Source organism: Apodemus sylvaticus, chromosome 11 (genome assembly GCF_947179515.1).
Source record: "Apodemus sylvaticus chromosome 11, mApoSyl1.1, whole genome shotgun sequence".
NCBI classification, from domain to species: Eukaryota; Metazoa; Chordata; class Mammalia; order Rodentia; family Muridae; genus Apodemus; species Apodemus sylvaticus.
This window is the reverse complement of record NC_067482.1, coordinates 36,749,691-36,774,771: the sequence shown is the minus strand read 5'-3', so window position 1 is coordinate 36,774,771 and position 25,081 is coordinate 36,749,691. Positions and strand designations below refer to the sequence as shown.

The window sequence follows — 25,081 nt, the reverse complement described above, 5'->3', positions numbered from 1 at the left end:
TTCCTGGCCTGCGCTGGCAGTCAGGAGCCCGTTAGAACTGTTTCTGTAGGAATAGCTGGTCTTGATATGTAAAACTATGTGCAGTACGAAAAGACTAAATTCAGATTTGGATTGTTTCCAAGTATGTGCTGCCGTGCTTCAGTTCTGAGTGCACGGGAGCAGCGGTGCTACTTCTCATCCTGAGGTGACAAGGGCTGTTTAATAAACCATGCTGCCCTGTGTGCTCAGGCTGAAGCTTGCAAAATAAGCAAGGCCACGGTCAGGGTAGGGTGGTTCCTCTACTAATGAGCCTTTAAAGGATTTAACTCCCTGCTTCCTGACTTTATCAGGCCCATAAAATCCAATATCCTTTCATTTCCTAAAGGGTGGGGGTCCTTAAAAACACATAGTTTTCTCACTGATTTAACCCGAGGATGGCGAGTGTCCACTGTAGGTGTTTAACTAGTGTGTGCGCACGTGTGTGTGTGTGTGTGTCTGTCTGTCTGCGCGCACGCGTGTGCACGAGTGTTCATGTGTGTAAGTTCATGTTCCTTCACTTTTAGCTGCTTATTAAACATGTTTTTATGCAGAACTTTAAAAAACAGTAAAACATCTATTACAAATTAGATATAAATTAGTATCAAATACTAAAACACTATTCCCTTTTCTTGATCTGAAACAGATCATCCCTTTTCTTCCTCAAAACTCATTCACATGCTCTTTAAAATTCATGACATTTTTTCACTAATTGTTACGTGTGTGTGTGTGTGTGTGTGTGTGTGTGTGTGTGCGCGCGCGCGCGTGCATGTGCGCATATACTCTTCCCCAGAGAAGACTATTTATCCCACTCTGGGCAGTCCTGACTGGAATTCCTTACTGGCCTGCCGCTGTCCATGTTAGCATGTCTGCTGGCCCCATCCTTGTTGAGCTCACGGTTAATTCTAGTCTTTGTGACAGAACTGAAGCCACTAAGCGTGATAATCCGCACAGTCAGTTAAGAATGTGGGCTGATTTACCTGAGTAAAGTGATACTAACACATCAGAATTGCAGGATACCTCTGAGCTAGGAGAAAACCTACTGTGGGTTATCTGAAGAACATAGAGTGTGCCCTTTGGGTGAGAAACCTCTTCATAGCCCACAATTTATAAATCACATTTCTTTTACCTTTATTTAGCAATCATATTTTGACCTCTTTAAATCTAAAAACTCAGTGAATTTTTTTTAATTTAATGTTTTAAAATAGAAATAATTTTATCACTAGTTTTATTACATTATTTTTGTCAAACCTATACTAACTCTTGTTTTGAAGCCCTTCATACCTCCGTGACTGGACCACTGTGGGCAGAAGCTCTTGCAGGATGTTGGAGTAGCTAATTGCTGAGGTCTAATTTGTCACTGTATCTCTGTATTTTAACAGGTAGTTATGCTTGTCCTAGCTTGGAAATTGGATGCACAAAACATGGGCTATTTTACTCTACAGGAATGGCTGAAAGGAATGACTTCCCTACAGTAAGTCCGGGGGCTGTGAGGGTCTCGGGTGGTTAGTAGAGGGGCGTAGAAGATGGATACAGTAAGGGAGGGGCCTCGTCAATCTCCTCTGATGGTCACCTTACTCCTGGGAACTCATGATAGCATAGGAGAGGAGAGAAGCCTGGTAGTGTAGCAAGCCTCCCTTTGGCCAGTTATAGAGAGACCACAACCCATCCTGAGGAGAATGACACTGTGGTTTAGTGACCGAAGTGTTTACACATTGTACATGTGGCAAAGAAAGCAATAGTATTTCCCTGGAGTAGCTCTGGGAAGAAGTAGGTCTCCCTTTTCCCATGCATGTGAGCCATGTATGTAAAATAAAATTTTTTAACAGCTGCATTAAAAAAATAAAGTTTTAATACATTTTATTTAGCCAAAGAAATCCAAAACATTATTATTCTAGTATATAATTGTGCTTTAAAAATTTAGCTATTTTATATTTTCTTTCTTTTAAAAATTTGTTGTGTATTTTATATTTTTAGTTTATCCAGTTTTATTAACCATGTTGAACCCCTCAGCCCAGACTAAGAAGAAAAATTAGTAGCTTTATGTATTTACTTGGGGTGTGTGTGTGTGTGTGTGTGTGCTTTCTTAAGAGTTTCATTGAAAAAGACAAATTATTTTACTCTATGGGAAGGAGCAACTTGGGAGAGGGGGACGATTCAGATGGTGTCCAAGATGAAGCACTCGTTAGCTTTGGCCTAAGAACCAGGAGTATTTTATCTTTTTCTTTTCCCCTTAACTAAGAATAACAGATGTACAATGTACTGGATTAAAGTTGTAACTGAAATGGTTTCATAATTTTATTAAAACCATGATGGAGTTAATGGCCTTTAGTGTCCCTGTGCCTGTGGGTACAACCTGCACTGCGTGCATTGTGTATTCTCTTTGATGTTTTCCTATTTGGACCCCACAGTGTGAAAACAGGCAGCTCGGCTTACTTTGAACATTGCACAGATGGGGAAACTGAGGGCTTAGGGAGAATGATATGTGACTGAGAGTAAGGCTGGGAAGAAAAACCAAGACTTGGTTCTTAACTCGGTGTTCTCTGCCAGCGTCGTCTGTGGTGGAAGACTGTTGGGTGGAAGTCAGCATTGCTTTAGAGACACATTTCTTGTCTGTGTGCACTACAGTTCTAGGGTGGTGGCTTATGGAATGCCCGTGTAATGGCGTCTGTTATGTTGGAGCCTGCTCATCCATCCTTTCCCTCATCGCTTTTCCTACTGCTGTCAGAAAGAGTATATCGTAGCTGTTCTCTGAGTGTCCTTGTGACGGATGTGGATACATGGCGTGTGGAGATTTTCTTCAGCTCTTCAGAGGCAGCGCCATCTTTCAGGCCTGTGCTCAAAGGCCCGTGCTCATTTGTTCACAAGGGGATGGTACTCATTTCATATAGTCTTGGGTTCTGTCAGACATTTATCTTCACAAGGTTTCCTATTCACGCCAGGCCGTGCCCATATGCTACATGTCCTGAAAGAGGCCAGTGTCTCCATTGTAGGGGATGCAGGACTCCATGAAGCTCTTGGTTGTGGGCTCTGTTCTGTGATGTAGTACAGTTGGTGATGGGTGATTCTTGAAGGTTGCTATGATCTAATTGATCTAATTCTAGAAATTCAGGGCTTGGCAATGCAATGTATGACCCACTGTAAAGGTAGAGGAATCTGCTTTTCTGCTTTTTTTTTTTTTTTTAATTTTTTGGTGGTGTAAAATTTGGAGTCTGGGTTTTCTTATCCAACATGGAAGTGATCATTCAAGATAGAATTATTGTTCTTTGTGGTTCAAGTGTTGTACAATCTCAAGTTTTTAAGGACCTTCCTTCAGTCTCCCTAGATTAGCCATCTGTTTAGGAAATACTTGAATGGCTCTGATATGCCAGTTCCCACACCCTGGGAAAGAAGACAGAACAAGATTCTGTCTTCTCAGTGGTTCTCAATCTGTGGGTGATGACCCCTTGGGGGGGTCAAATAGCCCTTTCACAGGGGTTGCCTAAGACCTTTGGAAATCTCAGCTAGTTATATATAATTCATAATAGTAGCAAATTATCATTATAAAGTAGCAATGAAATAATTTTATGGTTGGGGGTCACTACAATATGTAGAATTGTATTAAAGGATCCTGACAAGAAGTGATTTGAATGTGCTCCACTGCCTGGGTATTTGAGCATTAGGTCAACCAAGTTGCTGGCACTATGTGGGGACATTTAGGAGGTGTGTCCTTGCAGGAGGAAATATGTCACTGAGTTAGGATTTGAGATCATACAGCTTCACCTTCTACCTCTCTCCCTGCTTCTTGCTTGAGGTTGAGATGTGATCTCTTAGCTTCCTGCTACCATGCCTGCTGCCTGCTACTGTGCCATCCGCATGATGGACGCTTAACCATCTGGAATTGTAAGAATAAACTTGTTCTTCTCTATGTTACCTTGACCAAAGCCTTTTATCAAAATGACAGAAAACTAACTAATGCAAGAAGCAGCTCAGAGAGAGGAGAGGTTTGTTGGCACACGCCGTGAGTATCTGTCTGACGTGGGAAGCCTGGCAGCAGAGGCCTGCAGGTCTGCTTCCTCGAGCCTGGCCCCACCTCCCGAGGGCTCTACAGCCTCCCCGATCCATGCTGCTCACTAGCTAGAGACGAAGTTTTCAGATGTAATTCTTTGGTGGATACTTAGCTTAGACTCATGCCACCTCCTAATGCCAAATGCATGCAGTTAGACCAACTTGGACGTCTTCATAGTCTTAGGGTTCCAACACTATTTAAAGGTCCAAAGTTTCTTTTGAGAGTCAAGGCAATCAGTTAGTTGTGGCCCTGTAAAATTAAGAAAGTAGGAAACATACTTCTGGTATACTATGGCATAGAGTAAATACTCCAATTCTCAAAACGGAATTGGGAGGAGAGCCTGAAAGCTCTGTGTAAGTAAGACCAGAAACCCTAAATGATCACAGACCCTTGAAGCTCCGTGCCCAGCATCTGAGGGCTCGCAATGGCTTCCTCTGTGCTCCACTGGGCTGGAGTAACCGTGCCACGCCCACTGTGTCACTCGTGGAACAAATGACATCTCTCTCGGGTGGGCCAGCTCTCCTTGTACTTGCAAAGGTTCCTCAGGAAGCTGCCCGCCTTCCTGGCTCCCATCCCTGGGATTTTGGGATCTGTGTCACAACATGGGCTTTAGTCCCACTGCTTGACGCACTGCCCACTCAGAGTTCTGTGCAGAATCTCCTTTCTGCTACATGTGGCGGGCGGCAGTGTCCTTAGAGAACCTTGGTAGTTCTTTCTCCATGACTCCATAATTCTTGTACTGTGTGCACGTCTAAAAAAATAGCACATGTGGACAAATTGTGCCAAGTTGTGTTGCCAGCTCAAAGCACAGCCTGACCTGAGCTGCAGCAGCCCTGGAACCCGGGAAAAGACCGTCCTAAGTATTCCTAGGTGGCCTCCCTCCAGGTGTCCCTTGAAGGAGTCACTGTCCAAATTAGAGTTTTCAAATGAGTCTGCATTGCTGCATTTTGAAATGTGATCAGTGAGAGCCAGAGGCTGAGGGGTTTGCTCAGCAGTGTTGTTGGTCTCTCAACAGTGCCAGCCGGCTGCTCTCACAGCTCAGTTCTCGTCTCCATCCCATTGTTAGCACGGCTGAGTCCTCGCCAGCGTCCGCTTCTGTCTTCGCCTCTAGCCATGGTCATGCTCCTTTTCCTGTTCTCTTGACTGTAAGTGTAGGTGAACGCATGTGAGCCGTGCCACAGCTTGAACTTTTTACACAGCCTTGAAGTTTCCTGTTAGACAAAGCAGATCATTGCCTTTGAACTCAGCCTTCAGGTTTTTAGGGCATGAACAGGCAGTTGCCAGTTCCTTGGCAAAGATGATTGATCTCCAGTCCAGTTCCCAGAGCCCCATCCCCCACCCACACACCCTCCCGAGAGCTGGTGCGTAGTCGTTCCTGTGTGCCCTCCGTTGGCACTCTCGTCTTCCACACTTTGACCAGGCTTGCCCAGTAAGCACTGCTATGACATTCTAGAACTTTGATAGCCTTAAAACTTTTGCAGCTCTAAACTCTTCCGCATTCCTCCAGTAAATCTGTCCCAGAAGCATATGAGCCACACTGCCAGGCACTTAGGTTTTATCCTTCCTTCTGGCTCAGTTCAGGACCCCAGCCCCTGGGCACTGCTGCCACTCACTGGTGGGCGTTCACCCTTGAGTCGTCTCTCCAGAAACACCTTCAACAGGCACTGAGAATTAAACTTCCTAGGTGACTCTAAGGGCAGCCAGGTTGGCCACGAAGGTAACTCGTCACCAGAAACACCTTCAACAGGCACTGAGAGTTAAACTTCCTAGGTGACTCTAAGGGCAGCCAGGTTGGCCACGAAGGTAACTCGTCACCAAGACAAAGTCCGTTAGGGGCAGGACTGAGAAATAACACTTAAAAAGTTGAGAGATACTAGTCATTCTACTCGTTGAATAACTAAGTCCTGTGTTTGTAAGGTGTGTTTACCTGGTCACAGGAAACCTCAACTGAAAGTTACTGTGCATTACTAAAATGAAAGTGGTCTGTCTTTGTTTTGTCTTCCATTTTAGATTTTTCCCCCTGGTTTTGGTCATTTTCATTTTATTAAATCTGTCCTGGTAAATACTTTAGATTCAAGTTGGAGCCCACGTCTATATGATTAAAACCTGTATTTATATGCAGTGATACACATTTTATTTTATTTAAATTGATATAGCAAAGTACCATAGACAAAGATACTTATAATAGCAGAAGTTTGTTTCTTACAGTTCTGGGTGAAGCTCTAGGCCAAGGCTCCAGCAGCTCTGGTGTCTAGGGACAGCTTGGGTTTGTTTGTCAAGGAGTAGTGCCTTAGGCTGTGTGCTCACCCATTGGCTAGGCTGCTTTCAGAGGACGTTGATCCCCTTCCCAAAGGCTTGGCCTTCATGACTCAGTCCAAAACTCACCTCCAACATTATAAAAATATTTTTAACTTGCTTGTTTAAAATCTTATGACACATATATGTATTTTGATCATAACAGTTTACTCTTCCTACCTTGTCCTGGTGACCCTCACCCCATCTCCCTCCTACCTACTTCATATCCTCCTTTTTTTTTAAAACTGTGTTTTAGTTATTATTAACCTCTGAATGTAATGAATTCTTCCCTGTGTGCCTGGGTGTGAGGTCATCCACTAGCACTGTGCCCCACAGTTTAATACTTGGGGGTTAAGATTTCAGCATACAAATCAGTGGCATGTATGAGTGTGAGAGAGGGGCAGATGCAGATGGGAAGAGACCTTTGGTGAACAAGACAGCCTCTCAGGGCAGTTATTACCCCACAGTGGGGATGTGTTAGAACTCGAAGGGCCTCGAGTTTGGGAGGACGTAGCACGGTAGCCAGTGTCTGTGTAAAGCTCTAGACAAACAGCTTTGGACCAAGTGAAGGGTGCAGGTGTCGAGGGCTGTGGGGAATGCTGTCTGTCCTCACTGAGGTGCTTCCTTCACTGAGTTCTGTGACTTACCCTGTATAACACACTTGAGGTGGGAATACAGCTACTTTCCAGCAAGCTCTCTGGGTTGAACACAAACCTGTTTCTCCACTGTCTCTTATCCTCTGACAGGGTCCTTGTTGGGTGGTTACTAGGTGGCAATCTGTTGTTCCAGGCAGGGCAACTGAGCCCTGTCTTATCAGCATGAGCTCTGAGTTTACAAAGAGCCCCTGTGATAGATGTACCAGTACTACTGGATACACAAGGTGGAATTTTGGGTAGATGTTTCATCTCATTTAAAATAGGAGACTTGCACATTTTTCACCGTTGGATGTGAGCTGCAGGCGTCTTTCTATAGGAGAAAGGCCAGCCAGGCCTGGCACAGGTCTTGTTTTGGTTTCACACTGTTCTGCCCCAGCACCCACATACACTCTCTTCTCTCTCAGCAGTCCTCTCTGTTCAGCTTCCTGCACCTGAATCTGTTGCTCGGGACCAACAGCCCCTCTAAATGTGCCCTTGGGTTTCCTTCCTAGTGCCGACTAGGAGCCTTACATGGTTTGGATGGACTAGCTCCCCCCAGCCCCTCCCTTAGTATTAGTAACAGTATTAACTTTGCTTTAATTAATAGGGTCTTGGTTCTGCAGTAGAACAGCCAATGCCAGCTAAGCCTGGGCCAGCTGCCCCTCCGTGTCCCAGCCATCCCTACCCCATGCTGCCTTGGGGCTTCTCTCGTCTCTGCCATCCTCATTTGCTCTGACTTAGGTCTGTGCTTAAGACTCTCACCTTCTCAACTCTTTTTCTTCCCTACCCCAATTCTGAGAGATCTGAAGAGCTGTTGAGGGTGCAGGCCTGGTCTCTCCCATGGTAGGAGGTTGCCTCTGTTGTTTGTAGGATTCAATAGAAAGTTTTCACAGTGGACTGTGGGAGACTTGTACAGCTATTCTTTTGGTTTTGAATGAGTGAGATCATTAAGTATATCATAGCAAATGAAAGTAAAAGAATAAATATAGTTAGTATTCTTCACATCAACTTGAGGGTTCAAGCTATCGAGCAGAATTGATTGTGGCCTTTTAAAGCAGCCCCCATGTCATTCCTGATAGAGTCCCTGGCAGAGCTGAGTCCCCACGGGTGAACCTCCAAGTAAAAGAATGAAAACACCAGGACAGGCAGTCATTGTGTGAGGAGCTCACACATCCCCCACACGCTGACTGGGAAGGCCCACTAAAGCATTGGTTCCCGATTGGGTGGTCCAGGTAGAACAGCTGGAAACCCACTGGAGAAGTTGAGGCAGTCTGTGGAGCTCCCCCACCCCCACCCTGAGCTTCCAGCCTTTCCCACTCTCCACCTCTCCTTCCCTCACGTTAGGCACGTTCATATTACTGAGTAGACAAGCCATGGTGACTTGTATGCAGAAAAGCCTTGCCTCCAAGCAGTCTTTAAGGGCATCTTGTCAGCTGGTCAGTTGTTCTCAGTAATCCCCGCCACACTTGGGAAGGCAGCCCATCCCCTGACAAAGATGACACTTAGGTGTGTATGAGCAGGGGCTGCGCAGGAAGGGACTGGGACCAGAGGACAGTCCACTCCTCTTTGAAGAGCCAGCCAGTGAGTTCCGATGGTCCGTGACAGTTCTCCAGTGCACCATTCGTTCCAGGGTCAGAGTAGGACTTTGTACCATTCAGTGAATTCCTGTGACAGAACTTAAGTCACCAGATTTGTGCAGCAAGCACTGTTACCCTACATCTTAATTGCCTGGTTCTCATTTTTTTAAGGCTTACATGTTTCAAACAAAGTTAATCTGTAAAAATAACTAATTAGTGTGCTTTCTTGTCAAAGATAAACATGGTTACTTACTGGAGAAAGCAGGTTGTCAGTATCAGGATTCCCCAGAGAAACAGCTGCTTTCAAGTTAGAAGCAGAGAAAGAACAAAACGGGGCTGGGAAATTCTGTGCCCGAGAAGGAGGAGGTGTGCCGAGATTGGTGATGCGGCCAGGTTCAAGGGCCATCGCCCAAACTGGACAGTTCCCATTGCAGAGAACCAAGTCAGCAATGGATAGACACACCGAATTAAAAGAAATGGCAACTCTTAAGTCCACAGGGCTCCCCACAGGAGGATGGTGGGTCAGGAATCCCTGTGCTGTGTCTTCAAGTGTGACCCTAGCAGGGGCATAACGCTGCTTCGTGTAGGTGGGGTGTTCAGTGGCCATCCAGCCCTGCTGCATGTGCTGCAACGAGAGGCACGTGAGATGTCAGAGGCCGGGAGTGGGGGTGGGAGGGGAGGTGCTTGTAGTGGCTAGGACCCCTGAACAGGTGTCTTTTTAGGGGCTGCCGGAGAGCACTAGCAGAAGACGTGAAGGGTTTTCACTGATGTATCTTAATATCACCATGTCACAGTTAGGAGCAGTGTCTTTGCGATAGTACGTCTGATCTATAAGTTTATTTACATACTACTTAAGGGTAAATTGAGGCATCAGGAAACAGTTGAAAAAAAAATGATGAACTGGGTAGTCACAGTCTTGAGGTGGCACCCATAGGCTTTTTTGTATTTTATAGCTAGGAGAGTACACTCTGGGGTTGGGGAGAAGGCTCGGTTGGTAGAGTTGCTGTACAGGGTTAGGGTCTGAGTTTGATTCCCAGACCCCATGTTAAAAGCCAAGCATATTTATACATGTATACATGTAAATCCCAGCCCAGGGGAGACGGAGACAGGTAGGTCACTGGGGATCACTGGCCAGCCATTCTAGCTTCCTCGGTAGATTTCTGGCCAATAAGAGACCTTGTCTCAAAACACAAGGTTTCCAGCACCTGAGGAGTGGTACTTGAGCTGACCTTTGGCCCCCTCATGTACACACACAAATGTGAACACACAAGTAAATAATAAATGGAGAATTTGGAGCGTGCTCCTTCCTGCATTAGTACAAATTAATTTCGGCAATGGGGAACAGCCTGATGTGGCAAGGTTCCTCATGGTGTGCCCAGAAAGGACATTAGGACTCACAGTGCCATGTTCCCATCAGCAACATGCGTGATCATGGGGAACCTACGTGACAGTGACATGCTGCAAAGACTATTGTAATGGTCTCTACAGAGCAACTACAAGGGCACTTTGCAGAGCAGTTGGAGGCAGTGCAGGCTGTGTGCTCGCTGAGAAAGGGAACACTGAAGCGGTGTGAGGGTTGATGGGAAATGTCACTAAGGCTTTGAGGTGGCACAGTACACATGTGTGCACACATGAGACAAGCATAAATGTGAAGGGGAGTGTGTAAGTTGTGCTGGACTGCTGTGTATCCACTCTTCTATGTCTAACATTTATTAAAAAGTGCAGAAAGCAACTGGTCGTTATGGACACAGCCCCATGTCCAGCTTTTTATTCTTTTGGGTTTTATATTAATTACTCCAATTTAAAAAACCACTCAAGTTGTAATTTACCTTTATTCTGTTTCCTAGATGTGATACAACAGAAAAACTCAGAACTACTTTGGATTACTTAAGATCATTATTAAACGATACAACAAACTTTAAGCTCATTTACAGATACGCGTTTGACTTTGCACGGGTGAGTTCTCTGGCCCTTCCTCCCCCCCCTCTTTTATTTATTGTTTTGGAGATTTTTACACCACAGCAAAGACCTTGAAAAGTTACTCCCAGGGCATGAGCTAGTGTTTCTAATGCTTTGAAAAACTGATTCTGGGCAAACGTGTGTTAGCTAGAAGCTCCAGTGACTGCCAGCGAACAGCTCCTGTGATGGCCTTAGGAGCTGGTTGTCTGTAGCCCATATCTGATTCTTAGAGCTCTCGAATAGTCTTGGAAAGGCCGTCCCTTTTCATATGACAACCCTTCTCCCCTAGAGAGGCTAGAACACTGACCGTAGCTAATCCAGTTTCACTTTGAAGAATGTGACAGGAAAGAATATGAATCCAAGCCAAGGCTGATTTCCTGTTTGTTGATTTATCGATTCAAGTCTGTGTTTGTGACAGGAGTGAATAAAACCCTGGTCACTTGAGTGAGTGAATTCCAAAGGACTCTGGTGGTGTGTTCATGGAGACCTGGCCTCAGCCCTTAGAGCTATACTTTACTCTGGATTAGAATCTTCTCTGGGTATGTGTTGGGTTTAGATGACTAGCCTTTGGTTGGCTGTATTTTTTTTTTTATATTTCTTTCTTATTTATTTATTTATTCCCAGTAGAGCGAGGAATGATTCTTCCCTTTTCTGTGCTGACCTTTTTTATTCTTTACTCTGCCTTGACCAGTTTTAGCACCAAAAATGTATCCCATGATGAATTATAGCCTGCAGCAGAATGTCAGTTGATGATGCTGTGTGGAGTCATAATTCATGTCATTCTGAAACCGCATCCTTACAGAGTCACAGTGTGCGTGGAATTAACTGAAGCTAGGCATGGAGGGTGAGAGTCCCTCGTGGTGCTTGATGGAACGGTGTTTATATAACTATACATAAGACGCAGAGCCTGGTACTAGTTTCTAGGTTTAGTACATAATCCTCCCCCACCTGCCACCACTGCCCCTTTAAACATGTAGAGGTCTCTTCAGGAATATCCTAACTTTCTGCACCCAAACAGCTCTTTTTGACTCTTGCTTAGGTGTCAGAATTCTCTTAGCCTCCCTCTGTGCTTTAGAGTCACATCTCCTTGCTCCTTCCTGGCTTGGTTCCATTCTGGGGCAGTCACCGTGACCCGCCTTACAGGAGCTCCTTCCATCTCCTTTTTCTTGCTGCAAGCTTGTCAGTTGAGGTCCTTGTTACTCATAACCTTCTTATGCTTGGCGTCTTTCCACACTCAGCTAGCACCTACGTCACTAAGGAGTCATCAGTCGTCCTCTGTCCCTACCTGGCCTCCTGAAGCCTTCAGCACCTCTCGCTACATTTATGCCAGCACGTGCATCCTCATGGGACTGGTGCAGCTGCCCCTGGGCAGTCAAGAGGTCGCATCCACTTCATACAGGAGGAAATGGCCTCTCACATTACTAACAGACAGTGACCTCCCACTGAAGCACTTGGATCTGTGACTTCCTCCAGCCCCACATAATCATGTTCCCAGCTCCTGACTTTGAGATGTCTGCAGGGACCTGGATTCTGTGTGAGCTGCTGAGCCTGGCACCTGACCTTGCAGCTTCTCTGCAGTCTGTTTCTGGTCATGCTGGGCCATTGCCAGAGCAGTGTTTACACTCCCACCTCCACTTCCAGACTGTGAGCCTGCCATGCAGCCTGCTGGGTGGTCAGCCTGTGTTGGAGGGCTTGGGCCAAGTCACTTACACAGCCCCAGTAACCGCTTGGTGTGACACTGGAGTTTGGGTGCACACTCTTCAAACTCTGTAGATCGAGGACCGTGGATTTTCTGTGTGTTTAGTAGAGATCTTTGTTTTTGAGGGGTATCTTCAACAGGTAGTGGTGAATTATTCCTTTTTATACAATGATGAATAACTACTACTCATTTTTATCATTTAATTACCAAGGCCATTAATTTCAGCTTTAACACACACTGAGGTAAATCTGTTAATAGTATTTCTTTTGTTTAGCTGTATCCTATAAGTTGGGGAAGTTGTATTTTCATTTGTATTCAGTTAGGATATCTGAAGGCTCTGTTTTGATCAGCTTGCTGTGCAATCCAGCAGCTCCTAATGCTCCCCAGCCTCTCTCCCTTGCCATTTCTTTTCGATACATTGGTTATTTTGCAGGTATTTCAGATTTCCTGGGTAACCTTTGTATTGTGGATACCTAGTTTAATTCTGTTAGTCAGAGAAGTACAATTTCAGTCTGATTAATATATGGTCCAAAATCTGACCTGCTTTTGATTGTTGCTAGATCTCTGTTGTCTGATGCCTCTATGTCGGCTCAGTTGGGTTGAAGGTACTCAGGTCTTCACGGACTGCTGTCTGTTAAGGTGCACAGACAAGGTGCACATGACTGCTGCATGTCCTCACTGTCAGCTGAGGAATGGTAACTTGAAGCTGTGATGTTAGGTTTAGATATGCTGTTATGTCCTGTATGAACTGACCCACTTTGCATTTTGAAGTGTGTCTCTTCTTTATTCCAAAGTTATTGTGTGAGAAACAGTGCATCCTGCACTCGTGGGCTAAACTCTGCCGGCATGCCAGTTCTCTCCTTCCCTTAACCCACTGTGTCTGTGTATTTAGAGTGGATTTCAGATAGATGGTGTGCATGCGGATGTGACAGTGTGTGTCTTACAGATGCTGGTGCTGCGTCTGATGTGGATGTTCTGACACCATCCTCCTGTTTTGCTGCTTCTGCCCGTTTATCCGACCTGTTCTTCCAAGGGAAAAACGCTATTGCGTGCCTTATCTTCTTTTCATGCCTTCTTTGGGACTGAGGTGGGGTTTTCTGTTCCTTGTGAGTCTGTCATTTCTTCCATGCTTTATCAACCATATCTATTGTATTATTTCTGCTGCTCACCCCAGACCTTACCATGGTATGTTAAAAGTTTATAATTTCCATTTGCATGTGTAACTATGTAAGAGTCTCAGCAAAGGTGACTCATTTTGCCCATCATAGTTTGTGCGTTTTACTTAGTCTGTGAGGCTTACACTGTGGTTTTGTTTAAACAGGCAGATGTGTCTGTTACAGGTACCTAGGTTGATGTTGCTTCCGAGTTCTTTCCTGTTGATAGTAAGTTCAAAGCAGTGTTTCATTCTGTAAGCTCATTATAAGTTCAAAGCAACAGTTTTCCATGGCCTTGTCTTATCATAGTGCACACCTGTGGCTTCATCCTTGGACCTGACCTAGAATGAATGTTTTCCCTGATCATAAATTTGTCCCAAGTCTCTTTCTCCTTTTAGTGTAATTATGAACACTTACTGTATTTCTAATTATGCAGCCTTTACTTACTATTATGAGGAGTAGGCATATTTTATTCTTGATTCTAACTTTATTACATCTTTCTAGGAAAACACCTAAAACCATCTCTTAAAACTTTAATCCTTTAATCCATCAAATAATCCTAAGATTATTTGAATCAAATCAGGAACTCTATAAAATCATTAATTCATCTAAACAGCAATAATTCATGAAAGTTCATCTTTATGTTGATCTGAAGGAAATCTGATCAATAGGGTGGGGTAATGCCCAGGAGTTATTGTATTAACTTAGTAATGACAGGAAAGGCATATCAGCTGGCTGCAATCCTGAGATGAAGTCTCTTTGGGACCTTGACTCTCAGAGCTCAGTGATCTTAGTCCCTGCAAAGAGGTGGGTCACCTCCAGGAAGGCTGCCTGCTAACCTTAGCCTTTCCTAGATGGCTCCTGACAAGGTTCAACTGCTCCTCCTGTCTCAGCCTCCTGAAGAGCTGCACTGCATATGCCACCACAACTGGGGTTGGTTCCTTATTTGAAAAAGACTTAAGGAAAACAACTTGATGTTGAATAGAAAAAATGAGATAAAGAGCTAAGTAGAGAAATTTCCCCTTTGATGTGAGAATAGCCGCTCTGAGTGTATCTGACTGTTCTATTCTCCCTAGTGGGAGCGGCTCCTGCAGTGAGAGTTGGAGAGGTTGGCTCTTTGAGAAGGTTATAGCAGTAGGGCTGCTGTCAACAGAGGTGGTAAAGGCCAGGGGATACTAGAGACTGAGTTTCCACTGTGAACACCGTCCCTAGTCCACCGTGGCCAGCCTTCCTCCACAGCACATTCTGCCCTGATGCAAAACAGCCATGGCCTCACAAGCGTGTGGGCTTGGAGCCTGCTGGGGAAGAGAGGTGAACTGAGGTGGCACTTGGGAGGCAGTGGGGTCAGGCAGAGCTAGAGTATGTGAAGATAAGAGGCCTTCAGGATGAGGACAGAGGCAGAGAGAGAGAGAGAGAGAGAGAGAGAGAGAGAGAGAGAGAGAGAGAGAGAGAGAGAGAGAGAGAGAGAGAGAGAGAGAGAGAGAGAGAGAGAAGAAGAGAAGAGAAGAGAAGAGAAGAGAAGAGAGAGGGGAGAAGAGAGAGGGGAGAGAGAGGAAAGAGAAGAGCGAGAGAGAGCGTCAGAAGAAAGAATGCTGTGAGTGTGGGGGCTTGATTTTTTTCCTACTTCTTGAAATAGCATTTGAATGGAGGATGTTTGTAAAAGCAGAGGACACAAGTCTGAGAAAAGATCCTGTGACAAGTTAGCTGGTTATCAGATTCAATTAGTCAGGGCTGTGATGGTCTGCTCTCTGTTCAACAGAGGTGAAGCTGTCAATTACTGCTGCTCAGAACCTCTGAGGAAGAGTTTCGGGAACTAGAGTGTTTACACAGACAGTGCTACCTTCTCCTTCCAGGGACAACAAACTGCAAGAGATTATGGATGCTACTGGCTGTGCTAGGTCTTGTGCTCAACAGAACTCTTCCTGCCATCTTAAATGGAATCTGATATGAACAAGAGGGTTTTGCTCTCTAGTCTCCACCGAATTCTCACTAACCAATGTATTTGTCTACTTTGATTTTCTGCATAACCCCCAAGACAGACTCTTGACAGCTGCCCCCTTCCCCCCCCCACAAATACCGGTTTTCCCTCATAACCTCATTGTCCAATTCAGTGGGAACAGAAACTAGGTCTAGGTGAGAGGCAGGATGGGAGGAGCAGTAAGACACTGTCCTCTCCTCTCAGGTCCATAACCCTGGAAATTGGTTAGTTTAGCTTTGGACCTGTCTGTGGTTGCCGTTGCTTGTGCACCTGGTGCCTTGGGAGTCTAGGCTCTGTTCTGAATGCCCAGGGAAGCACCTCAGAAGGAAGTGCTCAGGCCTGGGATCACAATAGCCCTTAGAGCATAGATCTCACCACCATCTGCCACTTCCTTATGTGAGGGGAGCATGGCATGAGTTTGCATGTAAAGATTGGGGTGCATTCTCATCCCTGCAAGTTGGAATAGCTGGGAGTCCTCTGACACAGCTTCAGGACCGTGTCCTTTCTCAGTATCTGCTTGACCAGATGGTAAGGGAGGCAGTGCCTCCTGAGGGCGGAATCTGAGTTTAATAGCTTTGTAAACACTGTGAACTGTAGCTAATACTGTTGGTTCTGTTCTGAGAGCATAGTTCTATGGGGCTGTTTCTCAGGTTTTGTGACTTTTTTTTTTTTTTTGAGTTCAGTAAAGCCCCTTAGAAAACTTTGGACTTAAAATGAAAACATAAAATCATCAATGAAAAAAGTAGGTTTACTATAAATCTCAAGCCATTAAACAGTGAAAATTTGAGACTAGAGAGGTGGCTCAGTGGTTAAGAGCACTGACTGCTCTTCCAGAGGTCCTGAGTTCAATTCCCAGCAACCATATGGCGGCTCACAACCATCCATGATGAGATCTGACACCCTCTTCTGGTGTGTCTGAAGACAGTGACAGTATACTCATATACATAAAATAAATAAATCTTTAAAAAAGAAAAAAAACAGTGAAAGTTTGTAATGGGCTGCTAAGGGACTCTGATAAAGCAACACAGACACAGAAAGCTTCAAAGACTCGTAACATTGGAATTACTTTTACATAAGATTCTTTAGTGTTTGCTGAGTCCTTAGTGCCCCTTGAATAAGAATATTTCTGCCCCCCTCACAAGGGTCTCCATTAGGATGCTCTGACATAGTCAAAGGCTCTTTAATAAGCCCGGGTTATTCCTTTACCTTAGTCGTCAGTATTTGGCCTCTGGAATCCACTCCTTCTGGGCAGTGTTCCATCTTGGAGTGCCTCACCAAGGTCCTGCGGTTGAGGGCTATGCTGGCAGGCCCGGTGCCTGCAGCTGTTGCATTTCCTCTCTAAGGAAGACAGGGTCTGTCAGGATATGGGGAGCGTCCAGACCTGCTGGGGGTCTGTTACTTGAAAAATGACCCAGAATGACTCTTCGTTTTAGCAAGTTAAAGTTTACAAAGTGCTTGGGTCTGGAGGCGGGTGGGGAGACAGAAGAGTTGTGTTTCCTTGTCCTTCAGCCTGTCGGGCCTCTTGGTGCTATCGCTGCGAACTTGAGCTTCTATTCCTACCTGCCCCTCTGCCCATGCTCCTCTGTGTCCAGGGGCAGTAGCTCCAGACCTGTGCTTACCGTGCTACTTTAGGACTTACAAAGAGCTCTCGGATACCTTTGCCATGTACATTGAATATGACAGGTGATTTTAAATTACTAAGTAAATAAAGCCCATTATGCCTTTGGCTGCCTGGTGGCATCCAGGGAGAACCACTTCATTTGAATCAGGAGCTCCCTCACAGAAATCACTGTTGTTAGGGGACCTGGGAGTGTCTCTGAGTGCATGAGAAGGCGCTTGCCGTGGGCCTTTCCACCGTGGCGTTCCCGGGACTGTTGGATGTTTACCACTCTGGTCATGGCCTTTGGCCATAAGGCCACCATGTGCACTGCCGGTTGTCAGTGAGATGTTCCTGTTCAGGTGGCACGTGCATCCGTAATGCCTCTCTCTTATTCGCTAGGCAGAAGATGGTGGTAGTGACTGGGAGCTGGCTGCACCCTGCAGAGCAGGAGTGAGCGAGTGCTGTCCAGCTGTCCTCGTGTGAGTCTCACGCCTTCCTTCCCTCCGTGTTCTGGCATGGCTGCCACACACATGCAACAGAGCCCTTCCTGACATCAGTTTGTCAGATTGCCATGTTGCAGAGTTTGTCCAGGTCTTTTGTCCCTTTTTTATTTTTGTCACTGTAGTACCTGTCAAGGATGACAAGGATCCTGTGATGACAGGAGACATACAGTATTTCAAGATGAGAGGTGTGGGTCTAGCGAATGCTTACAAGTTCAGCAGAAGGAAGCTTTTTAGGGTGCCAGTGTGCTCAGGCGGTGCCAAACACTTTTGTTAAATGGACTTTGGCCAGATCTTGTGGTCCCATGTGTGTTTCTCAGCAATTTACTATTTTTCTCGTGGCTTGCTTCATGACATGGTGCGCGACTGCTGTCTGCCATACCTGCATTTCAGCCCAAGTGATGTTTTATATTCATTTTTCCAGTGTATTACAAAAGCAGAAAGACGATACACCAACCAGGGTGTTGAAAGACTGTTGTTAGATTATCTCTTCTGTCCTCTTCCCCTAGCAGAGTTAATGCTGCCAAGACATGATGGGATCATCTACTTGGCCAAACGATAGGCAGAGAAATGGGCACTCTATCCCCCGGTGCAAAGACATGCCTCCATCACCAGGATTCAGTGGTGTAGCCTTTAATGAGGAAGGCTGATGCTACACCATTTGACCTGGCTGATTATGAACCACTATTACACTTAGCGACTGACCAGAAGCCGTCCTATATGTCTTTCTTAAATGGCAAGTTGCTGTGCCTTCTTTTCCATTGCTAGTTTGTTGAATGAGCCTCGTTGCTGTACCACTTTAAGTCCTCTGAGGATCAATGGCACAAGTAGAAGCCTCACTGTGTACTGACCAGCACAACACTGCTCCTGGCAGTGTGGGTGGCCAGTGTGGTCACAGCATGGTTCCTTAGTATGGCGGACACGTAGCATTCTACTCCAGGGGGATAGCCACGCACCTCACCCCTTTGGAGAAAAGTCCTTTGGCAGATTTCACTCTAGTTGATGGACCACATGAAGAGCTGTAGATGTGTGAGCTGCCTCCTGTATTCGAGAATATTTTCCCCTGTAGGAGCTGCCTGCTTAAGTTTTAAAATGGAAATGCATGTGAAATGAGAAGTAGGCTTTAATTACAGCTGAAAGTGGAGCACGCTTACTCTGCATGCACATACGTTCTGTTTGCCCATGCTCAGCAGACACTGCTAGGAGTCAGGTGTAAGACACCAGGTAAGGCAGTGTAAGGAGACACAGACCCTGCTTCCTTCCTAAAGCAGCTGCATGAATGCATCTTCTGACCTGGAGACGCTCCGGAGCTCCAAACCTTCCTAGGAGCTGAATTTAGTTCCAGTGTATTTAGGTAGAAGAAAAATATTTACCACACAAAATAAAGCTGTTGGAAAAATGAGTCTCTGGGGAAACCCAATTCAAAGTACTCAAAAGCAGACTACTTGAGTCCACTGAGTTCCCTACGGGGTTCCGGTCAGCACTTGTAACTCTGGTAATTATCATCATGTAAAACAAGCAGGCCATGTGTTTTATTTGTCCAGGAAATGGTTGTACATATTACCACATGATAGATAAGGCATTAGGGTAACGCTCTTCTCTTGCATCAGCGTTTCTCAAAGTAAATGTATATGTGACACTCAAATGTTAGGTTGTCCGTTGTGTCTCCCCTGCCATCCTTCGTCCCCTCAGGGTTTTATGAAGAAGTGTAATAAATGAGCCGTCTGTTTACCAACTTCTTGCTGAATTGAACTACATGTTTGGATTATTAGAGTTTGTGGCTTACTTTTGTTTCTGTTTGTTAAACAGGAAAAGGACCAGCGCAGCCTAGACATAAACACTGCCAAGTGCATGCTGGGACTGTTATTAGGAAAAATCTGGCCCCTTTTTCCAGTTTTTCACCAGTTCTTAGAGGTACCAAGTTACTACTTTATGAAATGTTATGTTTGCTTGCCTAGAACTAACACATACTTCATCTAACCATTGGATGTGAGTTTATTTGCTGTGACCTTTTGCTCATAGGAATTGTGGTTCCCTGATTGCTGTCTGTCATCAGCTGCATGTTTCGGAGTGTGTCTGTATGTTCGTGTCAAGTTGTGTGTCTGAACAGCCACAGCGCTCCCTCTCTCCTCCTAACCCCATAGAGATTCCACTGGCACTGGATTCCCAGCTCTTTATAGCAACAGAACTCGGGGTTCCTTTCAGATGAATGTCCAGTCTTGAGTCATCTGCCTCTCACCAAAACTAGTTTGTCATCTATTTTAACCAGTCATGTCCCAGTGCCTGCGGAGTCCTTGGGTAGCTGTGAGTCTGGGTTAGGCATACCTGGGATCTTCAGTTTAAACATGCTTAGCCTGTGTCAGGAACGGCCAGCATGTCGCCACATTGTTGCTGTTTGCTTTCACAGTGGTCAAAAACAGTTGAGCCACCAATAATTAGCAGCAGGTTCTGAAAAATGTCCTTTGCAGAGCCTGACCAGAGCAGACTGGAGTTGCTTTGACTGTGGAATGCGGCATGTGCTTTGCCCATGTCCTCTTCCAGCCCTTGGAAGCATGGCCTGTACTTTCAAGCATCAGTGGAGGATTCTGAGGGAATCCTGTGCCTTGCCCAAGTCAGTTCCCATTTGAAATAATCTTTCTTACTACTTGCTTTATGTAGTAGGCCCCAAAACAACTGATGTTATCCTGGTTACTAGAAACTACTTGTAAGATTAACTGGGACTCTGCTAAAAGCTAATACAAGCTGCTTATGAATGCAAGTATTTGTTGGGAGGTTGGTCTGCTCTACCTATGATCACTTCCAGCTTCTAACAGTGCCATGGCATAGGCGGCACTATTGGAACTGGAGTGGAAGTAGGTTCTGTACACGGGGAGTGTAGTAGCATTTGAACCGCCAGGTGAAGGGTCCTTTGGCTAAAACATGGGGCTGTGAGTAAAATTGACATGACCTCATCCCAGGAGCTTAATTGGCTGTTCTGAAGCCTCTAAAGCTTTTATGCTTCAGAAGTTAAAGTCTCTGCTTAGCTCTCTTCCATTTCAGCCTGTCTCGTGCCTGCATCGTCAAAACTATTGACTTGACTCTTTGCACACACACACACACACACACACACACACACAATGTAACTGGTTTTGACATTTATTTATTTATTGCCATAATGATTTTTAAAATGTTAGCTCTGGATTTTGCTTTTAAATCTCTAGGTTATTGTATTAATCTACCTATAGCAGATTTCTTGTCTAAGGTGATAGAACAACCACTTCATGCTTCTCTGGGTTTTTCCTCTGAAAGGCACAGTAAGAGTTCCCAGCTCTGAGGCACCAGGCATTGCCATAGGCCCAGCAATTGCGTGGCTGCCAGATGCCCGCAGCGCAGCACTGTAGTGTTGGGTTTAGCGTTTGCTGCGTGCCAGGCACTGTTGCTTTCTGTAAACCGTGGAGTCCTCTTGTTTAACCCTTGCAGCACTGCTGCGAAGTGGGTGCTGCCACTGGTTTAGATGCGGTCTTATAATGACAGTGCACTGAAAACATTGCCATTTTACCTTGCCTGCGCTGTGATCTTCCTAGATGGGTGCTTCTGTTGAGCTGACCCCGCCTGAGCTCTCTTAAGTTGGCTCATACAGAAACTGAAACCCTCCCCCTTGTTGGTGTCATTAACCATATCACTCCCCCCCATCAGCAATCAAAATATAAAGTGATAAACAAAGACCAGTGGTGCAATGTGCTGGAGTTCAGCAGAACAATTAGTCTCGACCTCAGCAACTACGACGAAGATGGAGCATGTGAGTACTGGGTGCTGAGTGATCTCGCCTTCCTCCCACACTTAGTACACTGTATGTCTTCCTCCCCGGGAAGAGCCTCCGCCCATGGTTTCTCTTCTGCCCCTCCCCTCTTCCCTCCACCCTGTCCTGTCCTCCCTTTCCCTGTTTCCTTCTCTTCCTTCCAGTTGACCTCGGACCCCATGCGTGCTAACTGAATGCTGGGCCAGCGCAACCTCTCCAGGCCTCATGTGGTTTATTGTTTGTCTCTCCAGGGCCAGTTTTGTTGGACGAATTTGTGGAATGGTATAAAGACAAGCAGATGTCCTAGGACCTTATGCATAGCAGCGAGAGTCACTGTTACCACGGCCATGTCACCCATTAGCCATAAACTGCTGTTTGTATCGAAGCGCATGCTGCTTTTCTTGCACTGTCTGCCTGTCGCGGGTGTGTTGGTGTTTGCAATCGAATGGCCGCTCTGCTTGATGTGTAGCATTGTTCTCTTGGAGGCTGCTCTGCAGTTGTTTTCACACTACAGATTGGTGAATTTGCCAACGTCCTCACTGTGATTATGTGTATATTGCTGTTTAAATTTTGTATATGTGTATAAAATGAAAAGCTTCACCTAGAGATTATTTCTGCAATATGTATTGTAAAAATAATTTTGTGGCATTTTTAGTCCCCACCCTTTTTTTTCTCAAATGAACCAGTTATACTTTATTTGGTCTCAAATGTAGCATTTCAGAAAACATAACTGTCCCCATAAGCAAGTATTGCCAGAATTAACCTCACTGCTTAAGAGGCCAACTTATGGAAGAAGTAGGAGCCATGACTTACTGTGGCGTAATCTAAATATGACTTGGTTTCCTTGACAACTTTGGTTTTTTAAAGTGACAAAAGTTATTTATTTGAGTGCACAGACATGTGACATGCTACAAAGCATTTCTGACACAAAAAGTACAGGTTTGTGGGGTTTTCCTTCCTCTTCCTCCTCCTCCTTAAATTGCTCCTTATTTTAAATTGAAGCTTAAGTTTCCATAAACCTGACTTAAGTTTCCATAAACCTTTCTCCGCTGTTTCCCACTTTGTGTTCCTCTGGCAGTGTTTAGTCCGCTGAAGCTCTCTGTGCCACTGCAAGTAAAATGTCCTTTGCCACCTTCCTGAGCCTCCTGGTTTGCTGACAGCAAAACTGCAAAGCACTTTGAACCGTGGCTTAAAGTTTTAGTTACTCTTTACTTGAGATTTTAGTTACTCTTTTATGGTGTCTGTAACCCCCCAGGGTTTTGGAGTTGTTTGTTTGTATTTGTTTTTTTGTTTTCAACCACAAGTGAGAGGTGTTTGTTGTCTGTCTGTTTCTTCCGTGCTGGGCTTTTCCTGGCAACACGTCCATTGCAGGCAGTGGACTCAAACCACCAGCATTGCTAACCAACCCTGTTCTCATTGGGACCTTTCTCAGAGGGGCCACTTGTCTTTCCCTGAGTCACATGTCCAGAAGGGTGAGAGCCGTTGTATGGATGAGAAAACCAGAGCCAACACAGTGGTAGTTTTGAGTTTGTATCTTCTGTCTTATTTTTAAGATTTGTATTTGCTTGCCTTGCCCCTTGTGCAGAAGTATACAGTTAACAGGTTTTCCCAACTATTTGGTGCTATGACTCACTCAGTCCCTGAAGTTTGTGAAAACACATCTAAGATTTAACCTAGTAATGAGCTAATGGCTTGCTTGCTGGGTAAACGGTGTAGTGGGATGATATCCGGGCCTGCCTGGGCAGGTGATGACTGGAAGATGTTGGGATTATCGGCCAAAAAAGAAAAAAAAAGTCTTCTACATTAAATGTGAACCTTTAAATGACATTAAATGAGCAGAGCACACAGACAATGCTACCCCCGACCACTGTCTTACAGTTCCTTTTCAGAGTGTTGCTATTTTCATATTATTTCTTTCCCTGATTGAACCACCAAAGACAGCAATGTTGTATGTATATATCGTGTGCGTGCACATACAAAATCATGGTGTGGTGGAATGCAAATACTTGCCTTTTTCTACCAAACATTGAGGTTTGGTTTGCTGTGAAATAAATCAGAAGTTTAAAAAACCAACAACCCAATATTGCTTTAGCATAATCATCCTTTGTGGTCTCACTTATGATTTAGTATCTGAACACAACGTAAACTTCTTGGAAAACTGTAGCTGTTGAGACTGCCCTGTGAAAGACATTCCAGTGCATGCAGGTGTGTGACAGTGGGGCCTGCTAATGACAGGTGCAGCTCTGTGGAGAAGGATTTCCTTTCAGATGTTCCCAAGGTTAAAGAATCGTTCTCTCAGGGTGACTGTTGTTGAGGTATATCAACTGTCGATTGCCTTTGTTGATGCAAAGATGGATCATAGATGGGATTGTTTTAAATGCTGTGTGGGAATCTAGAGAATGTTTTTAAACACTAAGCACAGGGAATCTGTGAATAAAGTGTTGTTACCAGGGTGAGGAATTCCATTTTATCTACAGTGAACATTTTGATAATAGAGACTTGAGTTACAACCACCGTGATGTATAGGATGGAAGTCAGCATTCCGGAGGGGATGACCAATATTTAGAACTCCGGATAATCTCTGAACTGCCTTGAGAAACAAACCACTGTGACTGTGGCTTGCCTTTGGATCTCTCGGTTTTACAGAGCTGTTTTTAGGGGAGTCTGACCAAAAAATAAGACCCCTTTTCTTGAAGAATCGCCAAGAATGCAAGTTGAACGATCGCCACGAGCACTTCTGGCCAGCGTTGGAAGAAGCCAGGGCGCCTTCAGTTCTCCAGAACCTGAGCCCCAGCCACCCTTTCTCCATCACTCGTGTTTCAGGGCGAGGCAATGCCCTCTTGTTGGGGAATGCAACTTGCAGACGTTTACAGTGCACTAGGTAGAAGTTATCTAACAAGATTTGCCGGATAGCCATGGTAGCCTTAGGCGCGCCTCTATTGAAGCATGAACTCTTGAGTTCAGTATTGATAACTGGTTAGACAAACCTCTAGATTCTGCTTTAACAGATTTCTGTTGCCTCTGTCTCCATCCTAACCATACTTTTGAAGTTGATACAGAAAGCTTTAAGAGTTTAGTTTGTGCCCTTGGTTTTTATTTTTACAACTGCTAAAATACCTCTGTAAGCCTTATCCTTTATTCTTTCATAGTTGTATAAATTGTATAGAATTCATTGACCAACTGAAATGTTGGGTATCTGTAAATGAGACCAAAATGTGGGTTGCTTTTTTTCATAAAATAATTTCTATTGGGCATTGCTGTGAAATGAACAGCAGCCAGCCTATAACTGTGAATGCCTTGTGTCGTCAGTATTTGCATTACATTCATAAAAGTGTGCAAGTCCTGTGACTCCCAGCTTAACTAACTGTTATGCCACTTAACGAGCACAGCAAACTGGTTAGGTTTTAATGGAATTGATGTAAATGATAGCCCATAAATAAACAGATATTTGTGTTTGGTTTCAGAACTGATTTGTGGGTTCTTTGTACACTTGGTTTCTCTGCCCACACCATTTTAATATACTTTTAAAATTTTCTTATCTTTTTCCTTTCTCTCAGCCTGTTCTATTAAAAATATCTCACAGGTTCAGGGGAAAAATGCAGAGTGATACATTGAATATGTATATTTCTGTTACATAGACATACCTTATGGCATTTCCTGGGCGGAGGTTGGGGGGGAGGAGATGGACAGACAGATAATACTTCATTTTCTGAATCGTTTGACAATGAATTACATTATGATACAGCACACTGACATTTTGGAATAAGAGAGGATCTATACATGGTGCCACGTTGGGCGCCAATCTGTAGCTGCCTAAGGGAACCAAGGTCACCTGGAAGGAGG

The 25,081-nt window shown here is 44.9% G+C and overlaps 1 protein-coding gene across 6 annotated transcripts in view; it reads left to right on the top strand.

Annotated features, from left to right (window-relative positions):
* Positions 1 to 24,704, top strand: part of Dcun1d4 (defective in cullin neddylation 1 domain containing 4) — a 72,216-nt gene extending 47,512 nt beyond the window's left edge. For all 6 annotated transcript variants that reach the window (XM_052198655.1, XM_052198652.1, XM_052198651.1 and 3 more), the window contains 5 exons: positions 1,398 to 1,489; positions 10,418 to 10,526; positions 19,270 to 19,374; positions 21,136 to 21,238; positions 21,490 to 24,704. In XM_052198655.1, the coding sequence (XP_052054615.1) occupies positions 1,398 to 1,489; positions 10,418 to 10,526; positions 19,270 to 19,374; positions 21,136 to 21,238; positions 21,490 to 21,545 (465 nt within the window). In that variant the 3' untranslated portion in view covers positions 21,546 to 24,704. The remainder of the gene's footprint in view (positions 1 to 1,397; positions 1,490 to 10,417; positions 10,527 to 19,269; positions 19,375 to 21,135; positions 21,239 to 21,489) is intronic.
* Positions 24,705 to 25,081: the final 377 nt, after the last annotated feature.